The sequence below is a fragment of the Dermacentor silvarum genome, chromosome 3 (assembly GCF_013339745.2).
Source record: "Dermacentor silvarum isolate Dsil-2018 chromosome 3, BIME_Dsil_1.4, whole genome shotgun sequence".
NCBI lineage: Eukaryota > Metazoa > Arthropoda > Arachnida > Ixodida > Ixodidae > Dermacentor > Dermacentor silvarum.
Genome location: NC_051156.1, coordinates 45,539,718 through 45,564,880, shown reverse-complemented (window position 1 = coordinate 45,564,880; position 25,163 = coordinate 45,539,718). Strand labels below are relative to the sequence as shown.

General features: G+C 46.8%; 1 protein-coding gene across 1 annotated transcript in view; it reads left to right on the top strand.

Annotated features, from left to right (window-relative positions):
- Positions 1 to 25,163, top strand: part of LOC119445414 (fatty acid synthase-like) — a 175,163-nt gene that overhangs the window by 46,035 nt on the left and 103,965 nt on the right. The window contains 6 exon segments of the mRNA XM_049663271.1: positions 120 to 242; positions 6,343 to 6,576; positions 11,027 to 11,328; positions 14,262 to 14,645; positions 15,309 to 15,498; positions 23,263 to 23,492. Of these exon segments, the coding sequence (XP_049519228.1) occupies positions 120 to 242; positions 6,343 to 6,576; positions 11,027 to 11,328; positions 14,262 to 14,645; positions 15,309 to 15,498; positions 23,263 to 23,492 (1,463 nt within the window).

The window sequence follows — 25,163 nt, the reverse complement described above, 5'->3', positions numbered from 1 at the left end:
GAAATTAAGAGTTTTTTTCATGGGCTTTAGGCGTGCCACCACGTGCCACGATTATTGGCCACATAATCTTGATATTGAGACACCACATGTTCTAAAGTGCGGATTCTATTTTAATGCAGCGAATGGCTACACCCGAAGCGAAACTGTGGGCGCCTTTTTTATTCAACGCGCCAAGCAAGCTCGTCGAATCTACTCACGAATCATCGGTATCAAAGTCAACGCTGATGGATACAAGAAAGAAGGTGAGAGAACTCAGCCCAAAAACATTCCTTTAGCATAGAGGTGCGCGTTCACTAAAGTGCTTATGAAGGTGCGTGTTCGCAAGAGACGTCTAATCGCTTGCTTTCCAAAAAACACGGATTTCTGCATATTTGTCAACAAAACATAAAAATGTTTTTGTTCTATTAATTCTGAAAAATGCGATCAGGCATTCTACCCTTTCTCGAAAACGAACATTCCTTGCGCATGTATTTTTCCAGTCATAGCATTCCCAGACTCCATTCAGCATTTGGAAATGGTGTCCAGCAAATGCAAGTGCTGTTACGCCACAACGTTTTAGATATCCTTTTCACTAAGTAATAGTGTACATCGAAAGCCTAAAATGCAAGCCTCAGCTAGTTGAAAATCTCACGGATGTAAGCATGTCTTTCGACTTCTTGACATACATAGCCGGATATACACTGGGAGTCGGCAATGAGGACTGCCACATATGCAGGCATAAGTAATATCCTTCAAAATTGGACATTACTGCACTTACAATTTTTGAAAAGAGCTTTTAGGGACCATAATTTTATGAGCAGGGACGAAGTTGCACCAAGCTCACAAATCCTGCAGAAAGCATTGGCAACGCTGAAAAACCGTAGAAACACACAATCATTAGCCAAATCACTTAAACGTAACATGTCATTAATAAAAACAAGCGCACATCGAAACCCCTGCCTATTTTATTGAACTCGGTCCAAATTCTAGTAGCGCTGATGTAGTACGTGAAGTGAATAACGAACGCCCAGTGCAAGCTTACCAACTAATTCAGCCAGGAGAAACTAAAAAGGCTTATAGAAAAAATTCGCTTAAATTTGCACGTGGTCCTCACAAAAAGACAACGGTTGATGGCGCACCACTGGCCAAGAACCTGAAAGAAGGTCGTAACTGACAAAATGTCCATTTTCCCATCCCACATTTGAGAACGAAGAATCGGAACAGGAAATCTTGGCAAAACTTTATGTTATCACAAAAGAAAGCAGGATACATGTCAGTGATTTTATAATTGAAATGTAATAATAAATAAAATAACGTTTTGTGCGATAAGTAATGACCACAGCGAATTCAATAAACAAAGCTCAGCTGCAGTGGGTGGCTGCTGACGGTGAAGTGACTGGGCCATTCTCTGCCGCATCGCATGCAGTCGACTGCACCACGAATATGATATTATTGCATTGTTTTTTTGTGTGTGAGAAATTATTGTGGATATATGCTTGGGGCAACGACTGCCACAAAAGATGACAGCTTGTGAGCGTCTGTGGTTCGTTCTTGCTACGTTGAGCTACATCTTCGAAGCAAATCGGAAAAGGCCTAGCGAGCGATGAGCGGCGGTCAGGCTAACGTGACGCCATAGGGCAGCCTTGTCTGACGACCATATCACAATTCAACACGAACTGGTGCAATAAACGACAGGCATCTAATAGAGACAAACACCTAGCGTGTTTTCATCTATCTTCAGCCGCAATTTAAAGAAAACATTAAAAACTGTTACTTCAGTGAAAAAATCGCCATCTCTGCTCGGTTTCTTCAAATTGTCGCTGTTCGGTATTGCTACCGTCAAACCTCCACGATGGGTAACTCACAAAAAACTCAGCAGTTCTTCACGAGCTCCCTATAATGATCCAGTAACACCACCCTTGTCGTATCAATGCTTGGTTGCCTTCGTCATCCGAGAAAGTCGTGAAGGCACATCTGAAATCGCATGCAGCGCACGCACTTATCCTACACCCCTTCACGTAACCAGCGGAACTACGGGGCTGCAGAATAAGTGGGCACCATAGAGTTAATATACTGACTCCAGAGGAAAAACTGGGCGAAAAATGTGGCAGCCGCCATCGAGTTCAATAACCAGCTCTAGAGGAAAACTGCTCATGGCTCTCATGCATTGAAATTGGTAACCGCAAGGGTGCAGCTATTTTTCCACTATGTGCAGGCGCCGACGACGAGGTGCGATTCAGACGAGACGCGCTAATCCGTCTTGTACACGTTCCACTAATACAGGAACGAAAGCTCGTTCCTGGTTGTTTCCCAATCTTGAAATGAGTTCCCGTTACAAGTTTCTTTATTGCGAAAGGAACGCGTTCCAGTTGAACTTCGAACATCGATTCGATCCCGCGACCTCGTGCGTCAGTCGCGCGGCAATTCTGCGTGTATTCGCGGGCTTCCTTCACGTTCAGGAAAATACTTTATGTAGCATGTATAGAGCAACAGAAAGCTTTATCGGGAGTTTTTCATGTTGCTCTACAATTTTCTCATTGACAGTTTGATAATTAGGACAGTACTTCTCGAGTTAGGTAATTATTTACAATTACCTAATTAAATGTCAGTATCGAAAAAATTATTGGCGGATACTCCACAGTACTGGAAACAATACGCACTAGGTTTAATTCGCGTAACGCCGTTCCTCCTTTTTTAAATCGTGCTGCGTGATAGCTGGGACACCCTGTATATTGAAGCAACGGGTTTTGTAATGCTTCTTTCTCAACAGCTGTCTAAAAAAACACTGATCGGTTTCTGACAGATAAATTATCTTGATCCATGAATTTCACATTCACTTGTCAATAAAGCACTGACAGATTAGTTTGTTCAATCTTTTTGTACACTCCTTGTCTTCCTAGTTCTGCAGAACGCCTATTACAGGAAGACGATCTTCGAAAAGTTGGAAGTCACTTGTCAACGGTCTATGAGCATTTCCTACTGTATAGAAGAATTTTTTTTGCGCAAGTAGAACAATACTATGAGGGAACAACTGAATGCGTGGCTCGCTAAGCTCCGACGTAGACGCCTTCGTACGCATTGCGCCGCAGCGCGACTCCACACGAAGGTAACTTTGCTCGCTCTCAACAAAATCAGCTCGTCCGCTTCGTTCTCATTTAACAGTGGTAAATCGCCGATTAAGACTCAGAGATTGACTCCAACCAAAAGGTAAATTTACTAGCCCGACGTTTCGCAACCAATTCGGCTCCTTCTTCAGGGAGTAATCTTCGGAGGTGGCGGTGTGCCGCTTTTAAAAGGTCCGTCGTAACAAAGGAGAGGAAGGGGTAGAGAGCGTAAGGTGGGGAGACACTTGGCAGGGCACCTGTTCTAGACAGACAAAATAGGTGGTGGGGGGTAGGGTGGGGAGGGGGGGGGGGGGCTTCGGCGTCGCTGGTCGGCTGGGTTGACCGATGCTGGGCGCCCTTTAGTCGCGGGAATGCGTTGACGAGGGACAGGGGGGGGGGGGGGGGGAGTCTTTGCTGAGCCTTGTTGATGATGTCCCGGCCTTCCGCTGTGTTGATAGGTTGGCGTAACTGGAGACTTCGTCGAACGATGTTTTGGTCTTTGCATTTCCGGGTGAAGTCTAAGTGGGTCTTGAAGGTGGAGATGCTTTTCAGGGCTTTGATATAGTACTTTGCAAGTTGCACTGCCTCTTGTCCGAAGTCTGCACGTATAGACTTGAAGCTAAACATTTCGACAGAATTACCTGTGTGGTTGGGAAAATTGATTAAGACTTAGAGATTGACTGCAACCAAAAGGGAAATTTACTAGCCCAACGTTTCGGAACCAATTCGGCATCCTTCTTCAGGGGGTATTCTTCGGAGGTGGCGGTGTGCCGCTTTTAAAAGGTCCGTCGTAACAAAGGAGAGGAAGGGGGAGAGAGCGTAAGGTGCGGAGACACTTGGCAGGGCACCTGTTCCAGACAGACAACATAGGTGGTGGGGGGGGGGGGTCTTCGGCGTCGCTGGTCGGCTGGATTGACCGATGCTGGGCGCCCTTTAGTCGCGGGAATGCGTCCCCTTTTGGTTGGAGTCAATCTCTAAGTCTTAATCAATTTTCCCAACCAGACAGGTAATTCTGTCGAAATGTTTAGCTTTAAATCGCCGATGAATATTTGATAAAGCAGGACAGAAAAGCAGACGACACACAACATTCTGCTTTGTAACGTAAAATGCGCCTGGCGTCGAAGCAGACAACGCGAAGAAAACAGCGCTTGCTGTGCCCTCTGCACCAGCGCATCGCTGCTTCAAGTAGTTTGACCACCTTGTGAAGCTCTAGGCGACTGTCAATGTGTAACCAAGAACAGGTAAACAATGTTCTCTTAACTTAACGCCGTCATCCGTGCAGCAAACATTCAAACATCTTAAACAAAGGTAAATAATCAATTTTTTATTCCATAGAGCAAACAGCAATCAGCAGCACCATAGAGCAAACAGCGGTCGGCAAGTTACAACGAGACGCAATTTGCGTTAGCTATTTAGCGAGCACTCATCCGACACAGGAGCTGCTGTCGATAGGTAGCTAGCTTCAATGTATTCGCACACCACAGGCAAAATTTACTGCGTACGGAAGACCCTTGCCTTTGTCTTATAGCCGTGTCGATAAAGTTAGCTGGTATTCGCTACATAACGACTGCATAAAAAGCGTGCTGACGTTCGATTCTCTTGGAAGCGCAAAAAAGTGGCCCTGCTGCCCCTTCGCGTGTTCGCCCGCCATAGAGCCGTGCAGAACGTCTTGTAGCCTTTGTTCTGTGTTTCACACATTGCTACAGTAACAAAATGTTGCAGCGCACAGTAGAAGGTCAAGGTGTGCACGTGTGCAGAGGTGAGGAAAGTGCCATCAGAACATGGTAGCCGAATCGATAAGAGCGAAAGCGTCGCCAGTTGGCGCAACAAATGAAGCGAGTAAATAAATATATAGGACGCGGAAGAGGAAAATTGTCGACGACACATTTTATTTCTACACATAATTGCATCACTTCACTTTATTGCTATGTAGGTTGAAAAGATACAGCCATATATACGAAAGTTACTGAATTTTCCTTTGCCTGCCAGTGTCATGGCGACGCTTTATTGCCAATACCGAAACTAGCGCCATTGTCCACCCACTGCCTTGTCTGCACCGCATTTCATCGTTTACGCCTGCAAGCCTGCCCAGCATAGCAACATACCGGCCCCTTGCGGATGCCGATTTCAATGCACGGGCGCTATAAGGACGAGGGTGGCGATGTGGGCTTGTTTGTCGGACATCATTTAATGGTATTTGGATAGCGCAGCAATACACAGACACGAGCGCTTGTCTTCGTCTTCGTTTCTTCTGGTGTCCGTGTTTTGCTGAGCAATCCAAATACCATTACGTGCTATGTTATTAACTGCTATGGTAGGCGCTGTAACAAAGAGTAGTTCTATTCCGACAGAGAAAACGAGCAGTGGTGTACAATATCACGCATGATGGGAAGGCCCCAAACCTAGGCATTGGACAGGAGCGATCATGTGATTACACGGTACTTTGCCTAACACTCACGCATGCCCGGGAGCCTTGGCTCCGATGGCACCCCGCTCCTTTCTTTTTCTTTCGCTTCGCTCAGCGCTGGTGCCAGATATCAAAACGAGTAACATAGATAGTGGCTTTACTTTAGTTTTGAAATTAACCAAACGCCCAAGGAACTGGGAATCTTTCTGTGTGTGCCTGAGCTAAATGTGCAGCCGAAAGCAGAGGATTAACAAAACTGACGACGACTGTGCGTTGCTCGAAGGATGTCTTTCTCCTCGGTTGCCAGGAATTTTTTACCGTGACCCCATGAGCGAGTCCATTTCTGTGGTGTAAACGCAGTTGGGGAACCAGACAGAGCACAGTGCATATGCATTGAAATTTTAGTGCACAATTTGTGCCACAGTATCGCTATATGGCTTCTTTGCAATGAATCTAATTTACGCCCACGGCCTATCGCAGAGCTATTGCCATATATTCAGAGAGCATTTACACATTCTATTGTGCTGAAAATGCTCTATGACCCTCTACTCCACCGCTAGAAAAGAGTTGCGAAAGAGCAGTTGCAATTTTGCTACAGTAGATGCCGTATGTACGCTACCATGACTCTATTTTTTATGGTGACTTGAGGTCTGGTTGCGGCGAATATAACATAAATAGCATTAAGTTCTGGACGCGCCCATTGTGCCGCTACGTTTGGTTACATAGGTAAGTCCAATTTCGTGTTTTATTTACCGCGGAATTCACCTCAAGCTTTTTGAAATAAGTTAACATCGCGGAAATAATTACGGCTCATAGATCGGCAGAGTAACTGCGGCATCTGTCATCTTTTAGGTATCTCGGTGCCATCGACAAAGGTACAGGAAAAGCTTTTACGGGAAGTCTACGCTGAAGCCAAGGTTGATCCGCGCCGGGTGCTGTACCTTGAAGCTCACGGTACTGGAACTACAGTCGGCGACCCTGTGGAATTGGCTGCCATGAGCAGTTTTTTCTGCGGATCAGAACGAGCTGAACCGCTCAAGATAGGATCTGTGAAGAGCAATATTGGCCACGCCGAAGCCGCCTCTGGTGAGGAGATAAACGGTTCTTGAGTATATTTTTTGAGGATGCGAATTATAGTTTCGTGCTCATTACACGGTCGACGTCCTATACAGTACTTACTATTTGAAATTTGTGTTTCGTTTACTGACCCCCATAATTTCGCTTTCTAGTAAGTCCGTGTGCAATAAAATATTTTCGTGCGCAAGTAATCAACCTGACAAACGAAATGGACCATATAATTAATTGCACATGCCTTTAAAAGCTTGCTCTGAAGTGTTTGTGGAAAGTAACATTTGTAATGGAGGAGGATATTCGTAAACGTTGGCGTCGAATACCTGAATTCTATGAAATGTTTCTTCGTAAAACGTTAGAAAAAGGTTTATTTAAAGTTACACGATTAACTGAGCATATATATACCTTGTGTAGATGCGCAGGTCATCAAGAATTGAAGGCTCTGGCAGCTGGGTAGCTTAGAAGAGCGTGTACATTTTAAGGGCAGTATACATTTTCAGACAGAGGAGTAAAACAAATATATACAAGAATTGTATCTGCAGTTTACAGTTAACGTTTTACTGCAAACCTTACAGCGAATATCAATATCATTGTCTGAAACAGGTGGGCATAAAGACGAAGACAATTTTTTAACGCCAATCTGGTACTGTTTATAAGGAGGCAAAACCTTATTTCACCAAAATCTAGATTACAGATCTGAATGAAGTCTAAAAGCGATACATCTTTTACACATTTATCACAATGAGTGCTTGAAATACGAGGTCTGTTAGAAAAGTATCCGAACTTTGGCCGAATAAAATAAAACTGGCATAACTGGAGCGTTGGAAACCTAATCACCGTCAAAGTAGTCTCCTTGGGACTCTACACATTTCTCCCAGTGGTGCTGTCATTGTTCGAAACATTCCGAGAAGGCCTCTTTCGGAATGGAGTTTAGCTGAGCTGTCGTTGCAGCCATAATGTCATCTCTTGTCTGAAATCGCGCTCCTTTCAATGGCCTCTTGATTTTGGGAAACAGCCAGAAGTCGCAGGGGACCATATCAGGAGAGTAAGGAGCTTGTTGAACTACATGAGTCTGGTGTTTCGCCAAAAAATCCTGAAACAAGTGCGAGGAATGTGCAGGAGCATTGTCGTGATGGATGCGCCAATTTCCTGTTGACCACAACTCCGGCCTCTTGCACCGCACAGCATCACGTAGGCTAGGGAGGACATCCCCGTAGACTCTTTGGTGATTGTCTCACCCTGTGGTGCGTACTCGTGGTGTAGCACACCGCGAAAGTCAAAGAAAGCAGTCAGCATCACTTTGACATTGCTGCGCGCTTGGCGGGCCTTCGTTGGTCTTGGTGATGTGGAATGCTTCCATTGTGACGACTGGGACTTGGTTTCCGGGTCGTACCCGTACATCCAAGGCTCGTCACCAGTGATTATGGCGTTTGTGAAGTCGGGGTCACTGTTGGCAATCCAGCATGTCCTGTGAGACTTCAACACGAAGTTGCTTTTGCTCCACCGTGAGCAGCTTCGGTACGAATTTCGCCGCATTCTTCATGGCCAAATCATCGGTCATAATGGAATGTGCAGAAAAAGTGCTGATGCCCACCTCTTCCGCAATTCCTCGGATAGTCACACGATGGTCCCGCATCGCTGCAGTGTTCACTTCGGCAATGACTGGTCTTTCCGGCATTTTGATGGCCGATCTGAGCGTGGCTCGCTCCGGTGTCTACCGATGTGCGGCCGTCTTTAAACCGGTTGTACCACTCCTTAACCTTTGTGCTGCTCATAGCATCGTCACCGAAAGCCGTCTGAATCTTCCGAGTGGTTTCCACTTGGCTGTCGCCCAGTTTCTGGCAAAATTTGAAGTTGTAGCGCTCCTCCAGTCGCTCCGTCATTTTCCTTGCAATAAAAACACCGACGAGAGCACTGCGCACTACCTCACTCAAACGCAGCGTCCCAGCGACTGACGCCATCGGCAGGCGAGAAAAAAATCACGCATGCGCACGAAGGTTCAAGGTCGGCTGATGCAAGCGCGCTTGTTTTATATTCGTCAGGTGTTCGCAAAAAAATAGGGTCGGATACTTTTCTAACAACCGTGCACCCCCACTTCACCTGACGATTGCCGGACAATGCATCAACAGAACCACGGTAGCACGAATCCTGGGCATGCACATACAAGAAAATAACAGCGTAAAGACGGCAATAGACAAACTCAAACACACCGTAAAAAGTATTACAACCCTCATAGCTAGAATAGCAAGAAGTAAAGATGAGATGACAGAAGGTGAGACATTACGCCTCGTACAGGCTTTCGTCCTCACCCGAATCACCTTCGCTCTGCCCTTCCAAGCTACACGCAAGACCGAAATAGAAAACATCGACAAGCTCATAAGAATCGCATACAAAGCTGCACTCCAACTTCCGAATTGCACGAGCACAGACAGGCTCATGTCGATAGGCATAAATAACACATATGAAGAACTGGCAGCCGCAACGCTAATCGCACAAAGAGAACGACTCAACACCACACACCAGGGCAGAAAACTACTGCAAAGACTGGAATACCCACTCCCCCCCCCCCCAATACTGCGGAGACGACACAGTCATCGTACCGATGCATCTACGGGCTCGCATCATCGTGGAACCGGTCGCCAAAAACATGCATCCGCTGTACAACCAAAAGCGCCGGCAAGCACGAGCACGAAAACTCCTCCAGAGAAGGAACGATCCTGATACCTATTTCACCGACGCTAGCCTTTACTCCACAACACCACAAGGCCCCAGAAAACCGGCATACGCAACGGCAGTAGCTAACCAAAAGAAAGTGGTGGCCTGCGCATCTATACGCACCAGATCAAGCGCCACCGCAGAGGCAGCAGCCATAGCCCTCGCAATCAAAGAAGCAGAACGAAGAGGTCGCTCCGCATATATCCTGACGGATTCACAGGCCGCCTGTCGGTTATATATTAGAGGCACACTTCCCAGGTGCGTCACCGATATCCTGGGCCCCACGCTGCACTGAGGACCATGGGATCGTCTGGTGCCCAGGGCATACAGGACCTCGAAGGCAACGAGGAGGCCGACTGTGTAGCTCGCGGACTTGCTGGCCGAGCCACAGAAGACTCTTCGAGGCCCCTCACAAACCACCATGAAGATCCCATCACGAGCAGGCAGATTTTGGAGGACCAACGCCTGGCCAGACGAAAGTACGCTCCTCCGCATCCAAAGTTAAGCAGCCAACAAGCCAGGGACTGGCGCCGCCTTCAAACCAACACTTACCCGCACATATCAAGGTTGCACGCAATGTTTCCAGAGGTACACACAACCAGTGTATGCCCCTGGTGCAACGACCACACAGCCACACTGACACACATTACATACCAGTGTACGGAACGCCCAGCCGAGGCAGTATCCAGGCTGGTGAGCTCATCACAGACAAAAGTTGTGGTGAGGCATTAAAAAGAAAATAAAAGAAAAGCCTCGCCTCAGACACTCACAACGTGGTCTTGGGAGGCACGACTTTCCGAGCTGGCACTGGGAAGCCAACTGGCGACCCTGGACCAGGCCCGGCGAGCCGCCGCGGCCAGTGGGGCTCTACAAGAGGGCTCCACCCGAGAATAACCACACCAACCACTCTTCGTACAATAAAGTTTATTCTCTCTCTCTCTCTCTCTAACAGATCTCGTATATCTCACTTTTAGGCTGAAGGGGATCAGAAGGGCTTGGTTCTTTATTATTCACGACCATATAAAAATATAGGCAAAGCTGGCGCACGTATTGTGTAAATAAATTTTACTTTTAATTCAAATGAACAAATAAGAAGGATAAACAGAGGTGAAAGTAGACGAAACGATAAACCATCGATAGCCACGAATTCCACATCGCGCCTTCTTCGCGACTATGGCAGCCATCCTCCAGTACACTTTTTCAAGCATTTGTATACAAGTTTAGCCATTGCAATACTAGCCAGCGCTGCTCAGGGCTAAGGAGGTGGATGCGCAGCGACCTAACAAAAAGCTAGGTCATTGGACTCAGCTGCTGTTTTCTTAAAAATTAATTGATTTGATTTTCTCCTTCATTGGTAAAGTGTTTCTTGTTACAAAACATGAGAATGGCCATAACTATAACTAGTGTTTGCCCTATAATTACTCCAGTAATATTGATACGGCACAGCCGCCACAATGTAACTGCACTGTTCTCGATTGGTATGTCGTCGCCATCTTGGCAACCGTTAGCCTACGTGTAAATACGCGTACATTGTAAATAGGCTTGTACATAAGCTAAATGCAACATTATTTGGTGAAGGTGTGGGGTGGATGGGCGAGAAAATACAAAATTTTTATTTTGATTCAATTGTTTCCTTAAGTTTGCTTCGGCCAATTGTCCGTAGACGCAATTGTGCTGTTTGTTTCTTTTACACTCATGTATATACAGTCCCGTACGAGGAACTCCAGTTTTTACATCATTCCACTTGCAGGAATTTGTTCTCTGGCCAAAGTTATTTTGGCTATGGAAACGGGCACTATTGCCGGCAACCTACACTTCAGCAAGCCAAACCCCAAGATTCCATCGTTGTTTGACGGCAGCCTTGAAGTCGTTGATAAGCCGACAGCCTTTCCAGGTGGCTTGGTTGGCGTCAACTCATTTGGCTTTGGCGGCGCCAATGCGCATGTTATTCTCGAAGCGAAACCAGGGCCACACGTGGACGACATTCCGCGCGAAAAGCCGGAGCTGCCTAGACTTGTTCTTTTGGCTGGAAGAAGCAGGGAGTCGCTTGAGGTAAGGTATTGTTCGGTGCATCTAACTTCAAAGAAATATGTCGTCTCTTCAGGGACTAGACAGAGGCGAATATTGCCGATTTATTAACATAGATCGCGGCATGTCAAAGAAGGAAAGGGCAGCTTCTAATCTAGTGGTTTGAAGATCAGTTTGAATTTTGAACTAACCCAATTCGAATGGGTTGATTTAGGACGTCGGTAAGCCCATAACACGCAACAGGCCGCATGGAATGGGAGTTCGCTAGGTATGTAAGTATGTCAACATTGAAATCCTCTCGCGGCACCACATGATTAGAGGTAACACAGCAAAGCAAGGTTCTCTAATATGTAGAAAAGGAAGCACAATGTCCCTCAGGTAGTCGGGCATATGTTGATAGCAATTAAATGCCTCTTTTAGTGGTTAGGACTTCGAAAATAATGGTAATTGCATAAAATTATCAATAAACTCCGAAAAATAGTTTGCCTAATGACAGTGATATTTCACTTACCATGTCTTGCGGTCCTATATAAATCAAATGCATAGTATGAGGGCAAGTTTATAACCGTTAAATTATGAGTATGCCAAGTTTCTGTGAATATGACAAAATTAAAGTCAAAGTAGAAATGCGAGAACAAGTGGTCGTGCTCAGGTTCCGTATTGGCAGCGAAATAAAAGTTCACATAAAAACATTTCAACGCTTTAGGGTCAAATTCCTCGCCAGTGACAAGTGGTTCAGGCTAGCAGTACTTGATATCTATTGCGAAGTGAGCTTTCACTTACAGTCTTGGTAGGCATAATCTGCCTATGTGCCAATTCTACGAATATCTTTGATCGACATTACGTGTATAACGGGCGTGTCAGTTTTCATCTGAACCCGGATCCTGCCACTTCCTATGCCACACAAAATGAAAGCCTAACGTTCTGGTCCACTCTCCAGCAGCTTATAGCAAAGCTGTGCTTCACGTCGTAAGATGTTCAAGAACGAACGATCCTCTTTTGCGTCTCTCAGTTCTTTATTACCCCTCAAACCAGATTTCCCGTGTTTCTTCATCCTTGAAGCGAATTATAACACCTGGGATCTTACTTGGTATTGACGGTAATCTTCGAATTGAGGCATTGCCACGTTCAGTCAATCTAAGAGTACCCAGAGCACACATGCTCTCGTTGGCCTAGTCATGAGAGTTTCATTCAGAATTACAGAACTGCTGTGTAATCTTAAAGTCAAGCTAAGGCTATTTCTTGATGAAGCAGAGGCAGAAAATGGTCACAATGTTTCGTCTGAATTCTAGCTATGCGTGTTTTAGGGCGTGTATTTCCTCGGCATGTTGCCTCTGCGTGCTGAAGGCTACGTCATATTTGTCAGAGAGCAGGTTAACAAGAACTGCAATAATCTGCAGTGCCCTGTCAACAGAGTTCAGGTTGTCTAGCTTTCTGCCTGTTCAACTCAGTTGGACGCGGAAATCGCTGCACTACCTGCACTACATTTACCATTATGAAAATTATGTAGGTAGACATTCGTAACTAACGATACTTGACGCTTCCGGCGCAGTAGCCTTTGCACAGGTACAGCAGGCGTCTTTGTTGTCCATGGAGAACTGGAGTGCACCTCTCACAAACAATTAGGGCCACAAATACCTTGTGCGTTCAACGGAACACAAAAAGGTACATGCGCAGCAGCGGGTGCGCCGGAGAACAAAAAAATTCGGTACAAAGTTTGCACGAACCTGGCAAGAACGGAAGAAAGAGTTTCAGTGCACTGTCCAACCAGTCGGACGTACCGTAATCTCTGCTGTCGGCTTTGTGGCAAGACCGACGAAGACCGCACATTTTGTCACTTGTACTTCAATGATGACTAGTTAATTATGACAGATGGCTCTGCTTGCCGCTATTGTTGATCTTTTAGTGTTGCTTGTTGTTCCTGGCATAAGGTTGCCCAATAAATCGGCAAATTTTCAGCTAACTACTTTGGTACTGTTAGATTTTTTTCCCTCAGCAAAATGCGGCATTATGAGCCGCTCCATAGGCATGTGTTGAAGTCGGACATTGTTGCATTTCAGTTGTTATTGCTGTTAGATTCGGAAACTTTGAGCAGTCAGTGGAAGTTTCTGCACAGATGGCAACACTTATGAAAAGCAATTGTCTCCGGTGGATGCTCTCTGCCTCTCCGAATGTGTGCAGAGAGTGGTGACCAGTTGCCATCTTTGTCGACGTGCTTGTTCTTCTGTTTTCCTAAATGCTTATTCCATGCGCAGGTCGCGTATATTCATTGTGCATTCTAACTTTTGTTCGTTTGGTCCGCTGGTGAACATTTTAATCTCCTTTCTTTATTCTTTCTTCGAAATCACATGGCAGATTATTGTGGTGATGCGAAATTCGAGCTTTACTAAATGGCAGCTTATGTCCTAAATATAAATATAAAACTTGCATATATTTATGACCGGGCACAAGGTGACGAAGAGTTTTATGTGGTACAAAGTGAAGGGCTGTTTTTTGTGCAATAGGTTGCGTGAATCGGTGTGTGCTCGTGTGCTTACAGCAGTCCACTAAAAATAGCGTAGGCAAAATAAGATGTAAATACTTTAGTGCTTTACTATGCCTTATAGATTCCGACAGCTATTTTTAAAATTAAAATATATTGCTACGTCTTAATCAAGAATAAACGATAACTGCAATACATTTCGTTGACGTACAAAAACACGCATGCTTTGAGAATTCTTGATGTTTCATACCATATGAAACTTCTGGCTAAACTTCTCTTTATGACACGTACAACATTGAGTAGAGTGAAATAAAACTTCAATCAGTGCTCTCACCCCAGGAAATCATGTACTCTTTTAGTGCAAATCGCTATGTGCGGCATGCTGCTCACACATGTGGCTGCATTTCTTGGTGTTAAAATTTCCAGCTATTGGCAACTTAATGTCTGCCGTCAATTATTTCGGCTATGATTGCAGCGGGCGATGGACTGCGTCGAGGCCGAGGGACCGTACCCAGACTCCGCGTACGCTCTCCTGAACCTCGTAGCCCAGCCAGATGTGGGGCGCGTTCCTTTTCGAGGCTACGTCTTGGTTCCCGAGGACGGCTCTGAGAAAGAAGTATTGAAGGCAGCCGAGGACGCTCCTTCGAAAAAGCGGCCCCTGTGGTTTGTTTTCAGTGGAATGGGATGCCAGTGGCGAGGCATGGCGCGAGAGATGATGGACTTTGACGTTTTTGCACGCTCTATCAATCAATCGCACCAGGTCCTCAGACAGTTTGGCATTGACCTCATCGACTTGGTGACTTCCCAGAAGGAGGAAGAGACTATGGCGGCTCTTTTCGCATCGATAATCGCAGTTCAGGTACTATGATAGCATATTTTTCTGACCATTGGTTCAATACGCGTGTTAAGCGAACAAATATGTCTATTGCATTGGCATGAAGTTGACAATTTGACTCGGTTTTGCACTTTGCTGCTAATGTGCTCTGCCAATATGTGCCCCACAATGACGATAACGCACTTTCACGCAATGTTTATAAGGGAAACGAAAGTAAATTATGCCATTCCTGAAAGGCCGTGCGACCTTCAGCTTTACAGCACGTCTGTCAGTAATCCGCCATAATGTATCCCCGCAAAAATTGCTGGACAGAAGCATAGCATTTCGCACACATGAAGCAGTTTAATACTGCGAACGAAAAAAAACGTATACTCGGTATTCAATAAGACCGAGCGATCTCATTGGCTTTATTAAAATCTTATACGCAGGTTTCTCACTATTTGACTTGATCATATTCGGTAGACATATTTTTCTGTAGTACATTTCCACGACTAAGCTATACTACTTTAGTCATTGCGAGAGTAATTGGACTACTATGCAGGGACTCGGCTGCTTAGAAGCCGGTAGTTCAAGTTGTCAGAGTTCGGGAGGTGCGTTGCGACTACGCCAACATATTGTCATTGTTGCTAGCCACATAATACTGACAATGGCCTGTTGACTCACGCCTGTATTCATGTTTTGCGACAGGTGGCACTCGTAGATGTGCTCTTTGCCATAGGCATTCGGCCAGATGGCATAGTCGGCCATTCCATGGGCGAGATAGGCTGTGCTTACGCTGACGGTTGCTTCACAGCTGAACAGGCCGTTATGTGCGCCTACTGGCGGGGACGTTGCGTAGATCTCAGCGACCTCCCCAAAGGAGCCATGGCAGCAGTGGGTAAGCTCATAGTTTTTTATCCGTACGACTATCATGCATTTCTTTTAATCTAAGAATTCAATTTCTTTATTCCACGTCTGGTGCACTGGATGTTACGATTTGAAAGAAAGAAGGCATTTATTCAATTGAAAGAGGCTAGTGTGAGATAAACAAAGGCTTCAGACCTTTGAAGAGCTACTTTATTTGTCCCTAAACGCAATGACGTGAGAAATAGTCGCCTTTAGGTAGGTAGGCACAATAACAACTTTCAATTATTCACCATGCTGAACGCCTACTGAGCATATTTTCTTCTTGTATCATCCTTGCTATTCGTTTGTAGATTTCTATGCTGCTATGCGATTTCAATATTGCCATTATAACTGACTAATATGTAGACCCTTGCAATTTTTTAACTATATCACGCGAGCGTCGACCGCACGGCGTATTAGTGGTCTTGTAGACGTGAGGCGCACTCCCGAAGCCAACAATGCAGCAGAATACATTACAACTAGAATTCGCCTTGCACGACCGCACTTAATGTTGCCAATCCCACAGTCTCTCGCCGCTACAAGGCCGCTGACACGCCGTCTGGTCGACGCTCGCGTGATATTGGTAAATATTGCAAGGGTGTACGGGGGTAGTAGCAGCCGCACGTGCTATTCGAAACGCAGTTTCTTTTTATTTCTAGCGGCCAGTTTTCTGCCTGTGGCAGTAAAGTTAAATTTCCGAGTAAGACCGCGGGTTGTGGCTATATCGTAGCGTGCACGTACTGTGGTGGCTCTTTTAACATTATATCATTTCTTTGCGTACCCTTCGCCTGCTGGATTCAGGCTGTTTAGCCTAGAAGTTGTGCTACTACAATGGTTATTTAATGTAAGCAATGTGTTTTAGCGCAATATTTGCACACTAATTGTAGACCGTAGCCAACGCTATAAGGCGAGGAATGATATTCACAAGTTTTAAAGCTACTGTTGAACGCTACAAAAGAGTGGCACGCCCAGGACTCATCACGCTTCGGCTGAAAACGACGTTTGCACGTCTGCACTCCAAAGATAAGTTTTTTCGTGGTCCTTTCAATAAATATTATTTATTATTCTTATTGTGTGTGTATCGGCATGATGTTTTCTTCGGTTTAATTTGTTTCAATGTGTCACTGATAGATGATGCGTCAATCTGCCCCATGATGATCCGAACTGCTGCTCAGAGCAGTACACCTATCGTAGGTCCACACCCACCTCTTCACACGAGGCTTCAGTCACGGATTGCCGGAAATTAGCTCCGACTTTACTTCTCTTGAATTTCAGCATCGAAATCAAAACGTCGGTCTTTTGTAGGGGATCATTCACCATCTTCGCTTTGCCACACGCTTTGCACTGCGATGCCTTTGAGGAAACCGACTGGTGCCGCCAGCACGAGCGGCAGACGCCCGCAGTCGCACAGCGCCGCTGCTCATGTCATCAATGAGAGGTCATTGAGTGAAGTCATCCCAGAGGTCGTCCGTGAAGTAATTATAAACCTTCCGTTATCTCCGCACGAACCTGTTGTAGGTTCTGTTGGCTAAGTTGGACAACAAGAGATGCAGGCAAACCTTTCAATGTCTCAAGTTACTACCAGTCCAACGCTCTATGCAGTTACGCGCCGCAGGCCCCATGTGGGACGCCAACCGACATCACCGCCAACCAGTCTGCAGCTAAGTCGCAAGAGGTACGTGTCAGACGACCTCTGGTTCGTAACACGGACATGTGGCGAACAGCAGGCCACCGACAACTGTATACTTAAGTTGCTGGGAATCCGACGACGTTCACGATATTTGACTGCATTTGCATGTTGCCTATCAAGACTCTCGACGAAGTTCACCAAGCGCTAGTTTCAAAAGCTGTCCTTACAACATTGACGTGACAATCCGGCCATCCGTTATACGGAATATTCTAGCGCGCCGTGCCAGTTGAACCACACCTATGCCCAGATTATCGCCGTAGAGACCCACTGTCGTCGAGATAGTGAGGGGTGGTAGGGGGGGGTGCAGGTCAGCTAAGGCACGTCGAGAAAACAGCAGCCATTTTTGGGTGTAGGTTGCAACCCGTGACATCGCCGTGCCTGAGAGAAAGGACATCGGCGTATCCGAAAGTCGAAACAATCATTATCGCGAACTCTAAGGCTTTGATTGACGGACGTCAAAGAACAATAGACACTCACGAGGACTTCGCTATAATACGTTGTGAAAGCGCAAACTGTCCTAAGAAATTAAAACTCTGTGAGCTGGGCCCCATATAAGAGCGGCGGGAGGTCAGCTACTTACGGCAACAGTAACATATTCCGCTAGATTCATGTCGACGACAGCTTTTGTTACGACGCGAAATTCGTTATTTTGCCTTAGCGGTGGAAAGAACTCCTTTTACGGATGAATTTTATGCGGAAGTACGGTTTTTCATGGGTTCCGGGCCGACCTTCCTCCAGAATCAAACTGCAATGTAGCCTTTTATGTGTCGCCGATGATTACGCAACCATACCAACATGACGGTGCTCCCTTCTGTCGGTAATGTGCGAATGCCTGGCAACTGTGAAGCTCAGCAAATTCGACCATGGGACTTCCAATTACTTCTTTTCCGTGTTGTGTTATGTTTTGTTCGTTGCACATTTTCACGATGAACTCTGAAGATGTAACAGAATGAATTCCATCATTGTTACTGTAAAGGCGTGGATATAGTTCGGCGTAACGGGAGCGCGCCACGCGCAGCTTATTTATAAAGTCAATTTTCTTTCAAGATAATATATTTCAGCATTTCTTTTCCGTCGTCTGCAGACGCAAAGCGGACACTCTACTGTCTAGCGCACCGAGCAAGGTCTAGCGTCACCGCGAAGCTAGCGTCACTGGCGGCTTTCGCTCTGCTTCGGCGTGGCCAGCGCGGGAATGAAACGTGTCCTATTTCACGCCGGACACGCTAGACCAGAGTGCATCGCACACTTGCTTGGGTGGCCGGCAGCTTGCTGACCTACAGTTCGGGGGTACTCAAGAGATTGCGCTGAGCTTCCGCTTCCGCGAAACGAAAAAGCTCTCGCGCCTAGTGCACTTGTGCGCATGCGCGGCGGCTACAGCTGATTGACGCATTGCTAGGGGGCAGTCAACGCGCCGATCTATACATGGCACACATTTTCGGCCATCCTGGCCAACTCCGGCAGGCGAGTGCTAGTTTGAGTTTCCAGGGACACGCACGCTCCTAGCGGTTGCCGGGCATCGTAAGACCTGATGGAACGAAGTAAAGTAGATGTGGATGTTCGCGCTCCGTCATTGACAAGTTCTTAGAAATAACGAAATTTGAGAGAGCGAAAAGCTATTCATCTTTCTGTTTAGTTGTCTTTTTTTAGCTCTGGTTAGAACTGGTTGACTTCATGCATTCGTCGAGCTTGGTTCCCCTTGCCTTTGCCCCTCGCTCAGCGATATCTGAAGTCGAATCGCGTCAAGTTCCGCGTGAACTGCTCGTGATAGTTAATAATTTTCGCATTGGCTTGGATCTTTTGAAATCTAGGTTCGCTTACTATGTACCAATTTCAGTTGTGAATGAAAAGTGCTTCTGCAGATTGACACATTCGCACTGTGTGAAGGTCAGTCTTTTTCCATTACGACATGTGTGAACAAAAAAAAAATGCAGCGCGTTCCACGAATTGAAATCTGTCGAAGCAGCGGAGCTGTGGACGTTCTATTTCTGCGATTGTCGCTTATGTTTCTTTTATTCGCTGAGGTTGTCTTCGTTTTAGACCGAAGGAACGATCACATCTCCGCTGTTTCGACAACTTTCACTACGTGGCTCGTGTTCATTTCGCTGTCACTCAAGCCTTCGTCGTCGCTGCGTCGAGACAACTTGAATGCACAATGCACGGTGGTCCCTCCGATCACAACCGCAGATGGCACGTCGCTGCCGATCTCGTGCCAGCTCTCCCTGCCTCTCCGTCCATCGTGCGAAGAGCGCGCGGCGCAAACACCTGCTATTATACCCTGGCGCCTCTTCTCCTCCCCCCCCCCCCCCCCCCGGCGCTCGCGACGACTGTTTGGTCTTCTCCTCCCGCCGAGTAGGTCACCTGAGCACTCGGGCTCTGTTCCTGCGTGACGGCACGGTCATCGACGGCGCATGCTCGACTAAGAACAGCTCCGTTGTTAAAACGTTCAACTTTTACTTTTGTTGAGTTTCGGCTGGCCGAGATTACGGCCAGCTTTATTTGATTCACTTCACAACACACGAACAAAGTTAACGAATGATGGTGTCAGGAAGTTTTCTCTATGCTAGCCTCCACAATTTGAACTGTGGACCTAAACTTCACCACAAGTTAGGAATTCCAAAGTGACCGCTTTCACAAAAGGACAAAATTTAACATTTTAACAGCGAATATGGCTAGTTAACGACTGTTTGCTATATAAATATTTCTCATAATAATTGCTTGGCGCTAGTGTGTACGAGCGATGTCCCAGTGTTTTAAAGAATGAATAGAAGCTTGCAAGGTAAACGCGGCAGAAAAAACGCTTCCTAAACACGGCACACTTCTCAGCGGGTTCTGCTCAACGATTTGACAAATGTCTCCGCGCGGCCAGCGGACCTGCAAGAGAGCACGAACCATGGTGTAAGAAAATTTAGGTGTGGCCAGTGCGCGCGCGCAAGCGTCCAGAGTATGTGCGGCAGCGCGCAGGAGCACCGAGTATCTCTTCTGAGAGCCGATAGATGGCGCCGCGGTCAGCGGTCCCAGCTTAGCGGCGCCGGTGGCTTGGCATTCCTCTGCCTCCCCTAAATTTTCGTTCATAATAGAGTGAGTAAAACTCAAAGCGCAAAGGAAATTTGTTATTTTAGTTTAAAAGATAAGTATACAGGCTTAATGCTTCGCTAACATTAATGTTCCTTGTGCAGGGCGTGAATAACGTGAACACGGATCGATCGGGCAGCACTCAAAGCCGACTCAAGTGCGTTTTGAGTACTGCCCGCACAATTTCTTTCGTCCGGTCTAGCCGTTCATCCAAGTATAAAAAATAAAAGCGTTAGCCCACGTGTTACCCCTCGATCAGAAGAAAATAGGAACTGCAGCGGAAAATGTTCCATTTCAAGCTTATCGCTGTTTTTATTCACACTCGGAAAATCGTTCAAGCATCGTTGTGCGATTCTGTGTAGCCGTGATATAAATTAAGAAATGAAACAGCGTAAGCTTGCGATATGCAATGCACTAGAGCAAAGTGGCCGTTCATGGCTAGAACTTATAATGAGAATGCACATCAGTGACGTACCCGACTTCACCGGCCGCTCCCTAGCGCGCTCGAAATGCCGCACTGTATCTGCGCCTAAATCGCGGTCATCGCGTACAGTCGCAATCTTTTTGAGGGTGAACACGGGAGCGCATGGCTTTCTATATCACCAGCGCCGTCAGACGGCAGCCACCATATCTGCGCGGAGAAGGTAGGCTCCTTCCGTGCGCATTACGTCATTTGTCTGATAGCAGTATTTTCCCCTCAATAGAAACCAAATTATGACAGAAACCACGATTTTGATGGTTTTAATTCAGAATGCTGTGCTTCTTATGCTTGGCGTTATTGTAATTACTTCTACTTTTCACTTTGTTTAGTTTTCCTTCTGCTGTGTTTTTATCGTACAACGAATAGGCAAGGGAACACAAACATCCGAACTGTTATTTGGTGCAAGCTCAACAAAAGATTGATCCGTTTAGAAGTAGTATTAGCAAGCAGGAATAATTTTCTCTTGGATGATGTTAGTATTTTGTCATACAACCCTTTGCGGAAAAGATTGCTCCCATCCTAGAGGGCAGTGACGCGTACAGCGCTGGCACAAAGTCATGATGCGCTCGAAGGTCCTCCCATTCTTGTCGAACGGCTGGCCACAGCTCGTCCCCAGTCGTCGGGCGGACATGTTTTTGCACCATGGCTGCTTTGATGTACGCCAATATATTTTCGCAGATGTTCATGTCAGCGCCTTTGGCCGGCCAGGAAAGCATGTTGATTCTGCGATTTTCTATATGTTCCTTGACAACTTTTGCCGTGTGAACCGGCGCCAGGTCATGTTGAAACATAAAGTCGGCATCGGGAAAGACGCTGTGGGCGTAGGGCAGCAACACATTGTCTAAAATTTCTGTGCAGTATCGCTGGGATGTAAGGGCACCTTCTAGGGGATACAGAGGCCCGAGACCATGCCTTGACACCGCGCCCCACACGTTCACGCAGTTTCGGCCACTCGCGGTGACTCCCTGCACATTGGCTGGCTCGTAACTGCATGGAGATCGTATTTTTGACCATCCTTTGCAAAATCAAACGTGCATTGAGAAACGTTTCTTACCGTGTGCCTCTGGTTCGCCAAACTCGCATCCGTTGGTCTTGGCGAGTTGTAAAAGTCGACTCATCCGAGAAGATCACTAGGCCCCAGTCATCTGCCACCCATGAGGCGTGTGCTTCAGAAAACTGGAGACGTGACTTCTTGTTCGGAGCAGTGACGACTGGCTTCCGTGCCGCTACAGAATTTCGCAGTCCAGCACTTCGGAGGCGTCGCCGGACCGTAGCAAGGGAAGCGTTCACATCTAGCTGCTCCCGCACTTTCCTCGCGGACTGGAACGGGTTCTCGACGACAGCAGCTACCATAAGCGTGTCTTCATCCTCCGTCGTTGCCTTTGGTCGACGCCTGTGTGGGGCATCACAGAGTCGGCCTTCCTTGCTGAATGCCTGAATAATCCTGTCGACGGTCTTTAGCGGCCTGTGCACGACAGCACCGATGGAACGCTGTGAATATCCCTTGAGCGAATATTTTACGATTTTCCACCTCTATTCTTTGGGAACGCGGGCCATGCTGAAATTCAGTTGCTGCTCTGACAGATGCGGTAATGTGCAAGAATATATATACGCTCCTCAAAGACGGAAGCCGATTTTTAAATACGCCCACAAGTGTCATGAGCATGCGTGGCCTGGCTACAGATCAGCAATGATCTTGAGAACGCCCACAAAACATTACATATATTTTCAAGTTTATTGATGCATCGTGGGGAGCGTAATGATAAGTTTAACATCGTCACCAATCCCGAACCGTACGGCTACCTTTTTGCGGTACGCGCGCAGCAGACGACACGCACTTGCTTGCGTGATGCAATGCGCGCGACGGGAGAACTTGCGCACGCCGGACACACTGCGCATGAGCAATGCTTCTCGTTGCTGCCGCTGAACCGCGCTGTGAGCTCAGAAGGCCACGCGTTCCCGTGTTGACCCTCAAAAAGATTGGGACTGTACATCGACTTCACCGAGGTTTCATCCAATGTCGACTTCGCCAACAATTTCACGGTTCAACAAGGAGGATTCACCAGGCTGCCAGCTGTGCTCGTATCAGTCGACTTTCGCCGAAGCTTCCTGTCAGCAGAGAGAAGGCAGACAGCGTCTGGATCCTATCAATACTTTTCAGGACTGCTTCAAGTGAACCGCGAGAGTGACTCAGGTGCCCTTCAACGCATCCACAACTTTCACCAGCAACTGCGCATGTAGTTCCGTTAAAGTAGTACTTTGCAGAGACCTAACCACCTGCAGGTTATAGCTTTTCCTATGTGATCTGGTGTTCAAGAGAAACACTGTACAATGATGTACAGTGGCATAAAGGGCCTGTAACATCCGTTTTACGAGCTTAGCCGGTAGTGCGAAGATCTGCACAGCTGTCTCCAGGGAGGAACGCAATGCGCCGTTGAAAAGTTGCCTCTGTATCAAGAAAAACCGTATAGTAAATGAAACCCAATGTTTCTTTTTTTTTGCTGTTTTGTTAGGCTTAACATGGGAGGAAGCGACAAGACGCTGCCGAGATGGCGTGGAGCCTGCTTGCCACAACTCAAAGGACTCTGTTACCGTATCTGGACCAGCCGACGCTGTTGCGGATTTGGTTGAAACGCTTAGGGCTGAAAATGTTTTCACTAGAATGGTGAACACCGAGAACGTAGCCTACCACAGCAAACACGTGCACGGTGTCAGACCTGCCCTTCTAGAAGCCCTGAAAAAGGTAAATCCTTCTGAACTCAGCTTAATCTTCCTTTCCCAACAGTGCTTTCAATATTCTTTCCACGTGTTCTTTCCTGTTTGCCGCGCAATAATATCAACCAATTGCTTAGGTTTGTCTGTCGTTCGCGCATAATTTTTCAACTATTTTCAGCGTTTGCATTCTTTTTTTTTTGTAGTTTTGGGCATGTTTCTGCGGCTTTCGTTTACGTATGATGTATGTAATCTGTACAGTCTGTTTCACACTTAGGGAAAATCTCGGAGTACATTGCATCGCGATGCGGCGAGCGCTGGAGTCGGGTGCCGGAAGTAACTCGCGCAGGCGCAGACGGTCGAGGCGCGTTATCTTGAACCTCGTCGACTGCTACGGTGGTGTGCGCTGGCCGCATCGTCGGGAAGCGTGCTACTTGTCAAGGGCACTGAGCCGATAATGTTAGCTAAATGTTGTGCGACGCCAACCTCTGAGCCTTGATTGGCAAAAATGGGTTTCTACACAGTTCTTTTGACAGCACGCTTCGTTTGTTCTTTCGAAAGGCCGAGATACTGAGTGCGTGTGCGCCTATTTCTTCACTGTGTGTGCTACCGTAATACGCAGCGACAAGAAGGAGACACAAAAATGTGCGCACAACGTTTAGTTGACATTATCGGCTCAGTGCCCGCAGTAACGATGAACTGTCCTTGACAGTAGCACGCTTCTCGACAATATGGCCCGCGCGCGCCGCCGTAGCAGTCGACGCGGTTCAACATAACGCGCCTCGACCGTCTGCGCCTGCGCGAGCAACTCCCGGCACCCGACTCCAGCGCTCGCCGCATCGCGATGCAATGCGCTCCGAGATTTCCCCTAAGTGTGAAACAGACTGTACATGAGACTGTGGGTGTGCGTCTATACATTTCTTCTGTATTGTATTTTTGCATATAATGGCACGCAGATTTCGTGCAAAAAATTACCAGCCAGTTCTACTATTTTGCTTTCTTTTTATAGCGAAGCTGTATACCTCTACCATCCAAGAAAGCTTTCGTGTCTTTGGCGTAAGCAAAAAACGCCAGGCTAACAATTGAATGTAAACAGCGTATCTCCTTTGAAATCAGGCATACAGCATACAACTCAGCATTCGTTTCCAAAAGAAAAACCAGAAAACAAGCATCAAAACCACATGATGGATGATAAGGCGCGTGTGAACAATGGGAACGCCCTCCTCTGCCGCGTTCCGGTAAAGATTAGGTTTGCAGCTGCTTCAAAAGGGGTTCACGTCATTCAAAACCCTCGTGCCAAGTGCAAATCGAATAATGTACGCTAATGACGTCTGCGAATGATGCGAAGCACGTTCCTTCTCTCACGTGTTTTTCCTGGTAACGATTACGGTTGCGTAAGCTACTCCGAGTGGAAAAGTACCCAACAGCATAGAAGTCACGTAGTGCCGTCTCCACGGTCTAGCAAAATATTCAGTTCATTCCAGGCTACCATGGGTAGACCACGGAAAGTAAAGACGCCCGAAGAACAGCGTGAATATAATGTCGTCGTGAAGTAATAAAGGGTGTGGTTAAGTACATTTCACGTGTCTCTGGTTTCACACATTGTAGAGCCGCTTGTGTGTATTCAAGTGACGTCACAATGGGTAATCGTTGTGGGTGTCGTTTACAGCTTGGCTTTCCAACCGCTCGAGTGGCTTGGAGC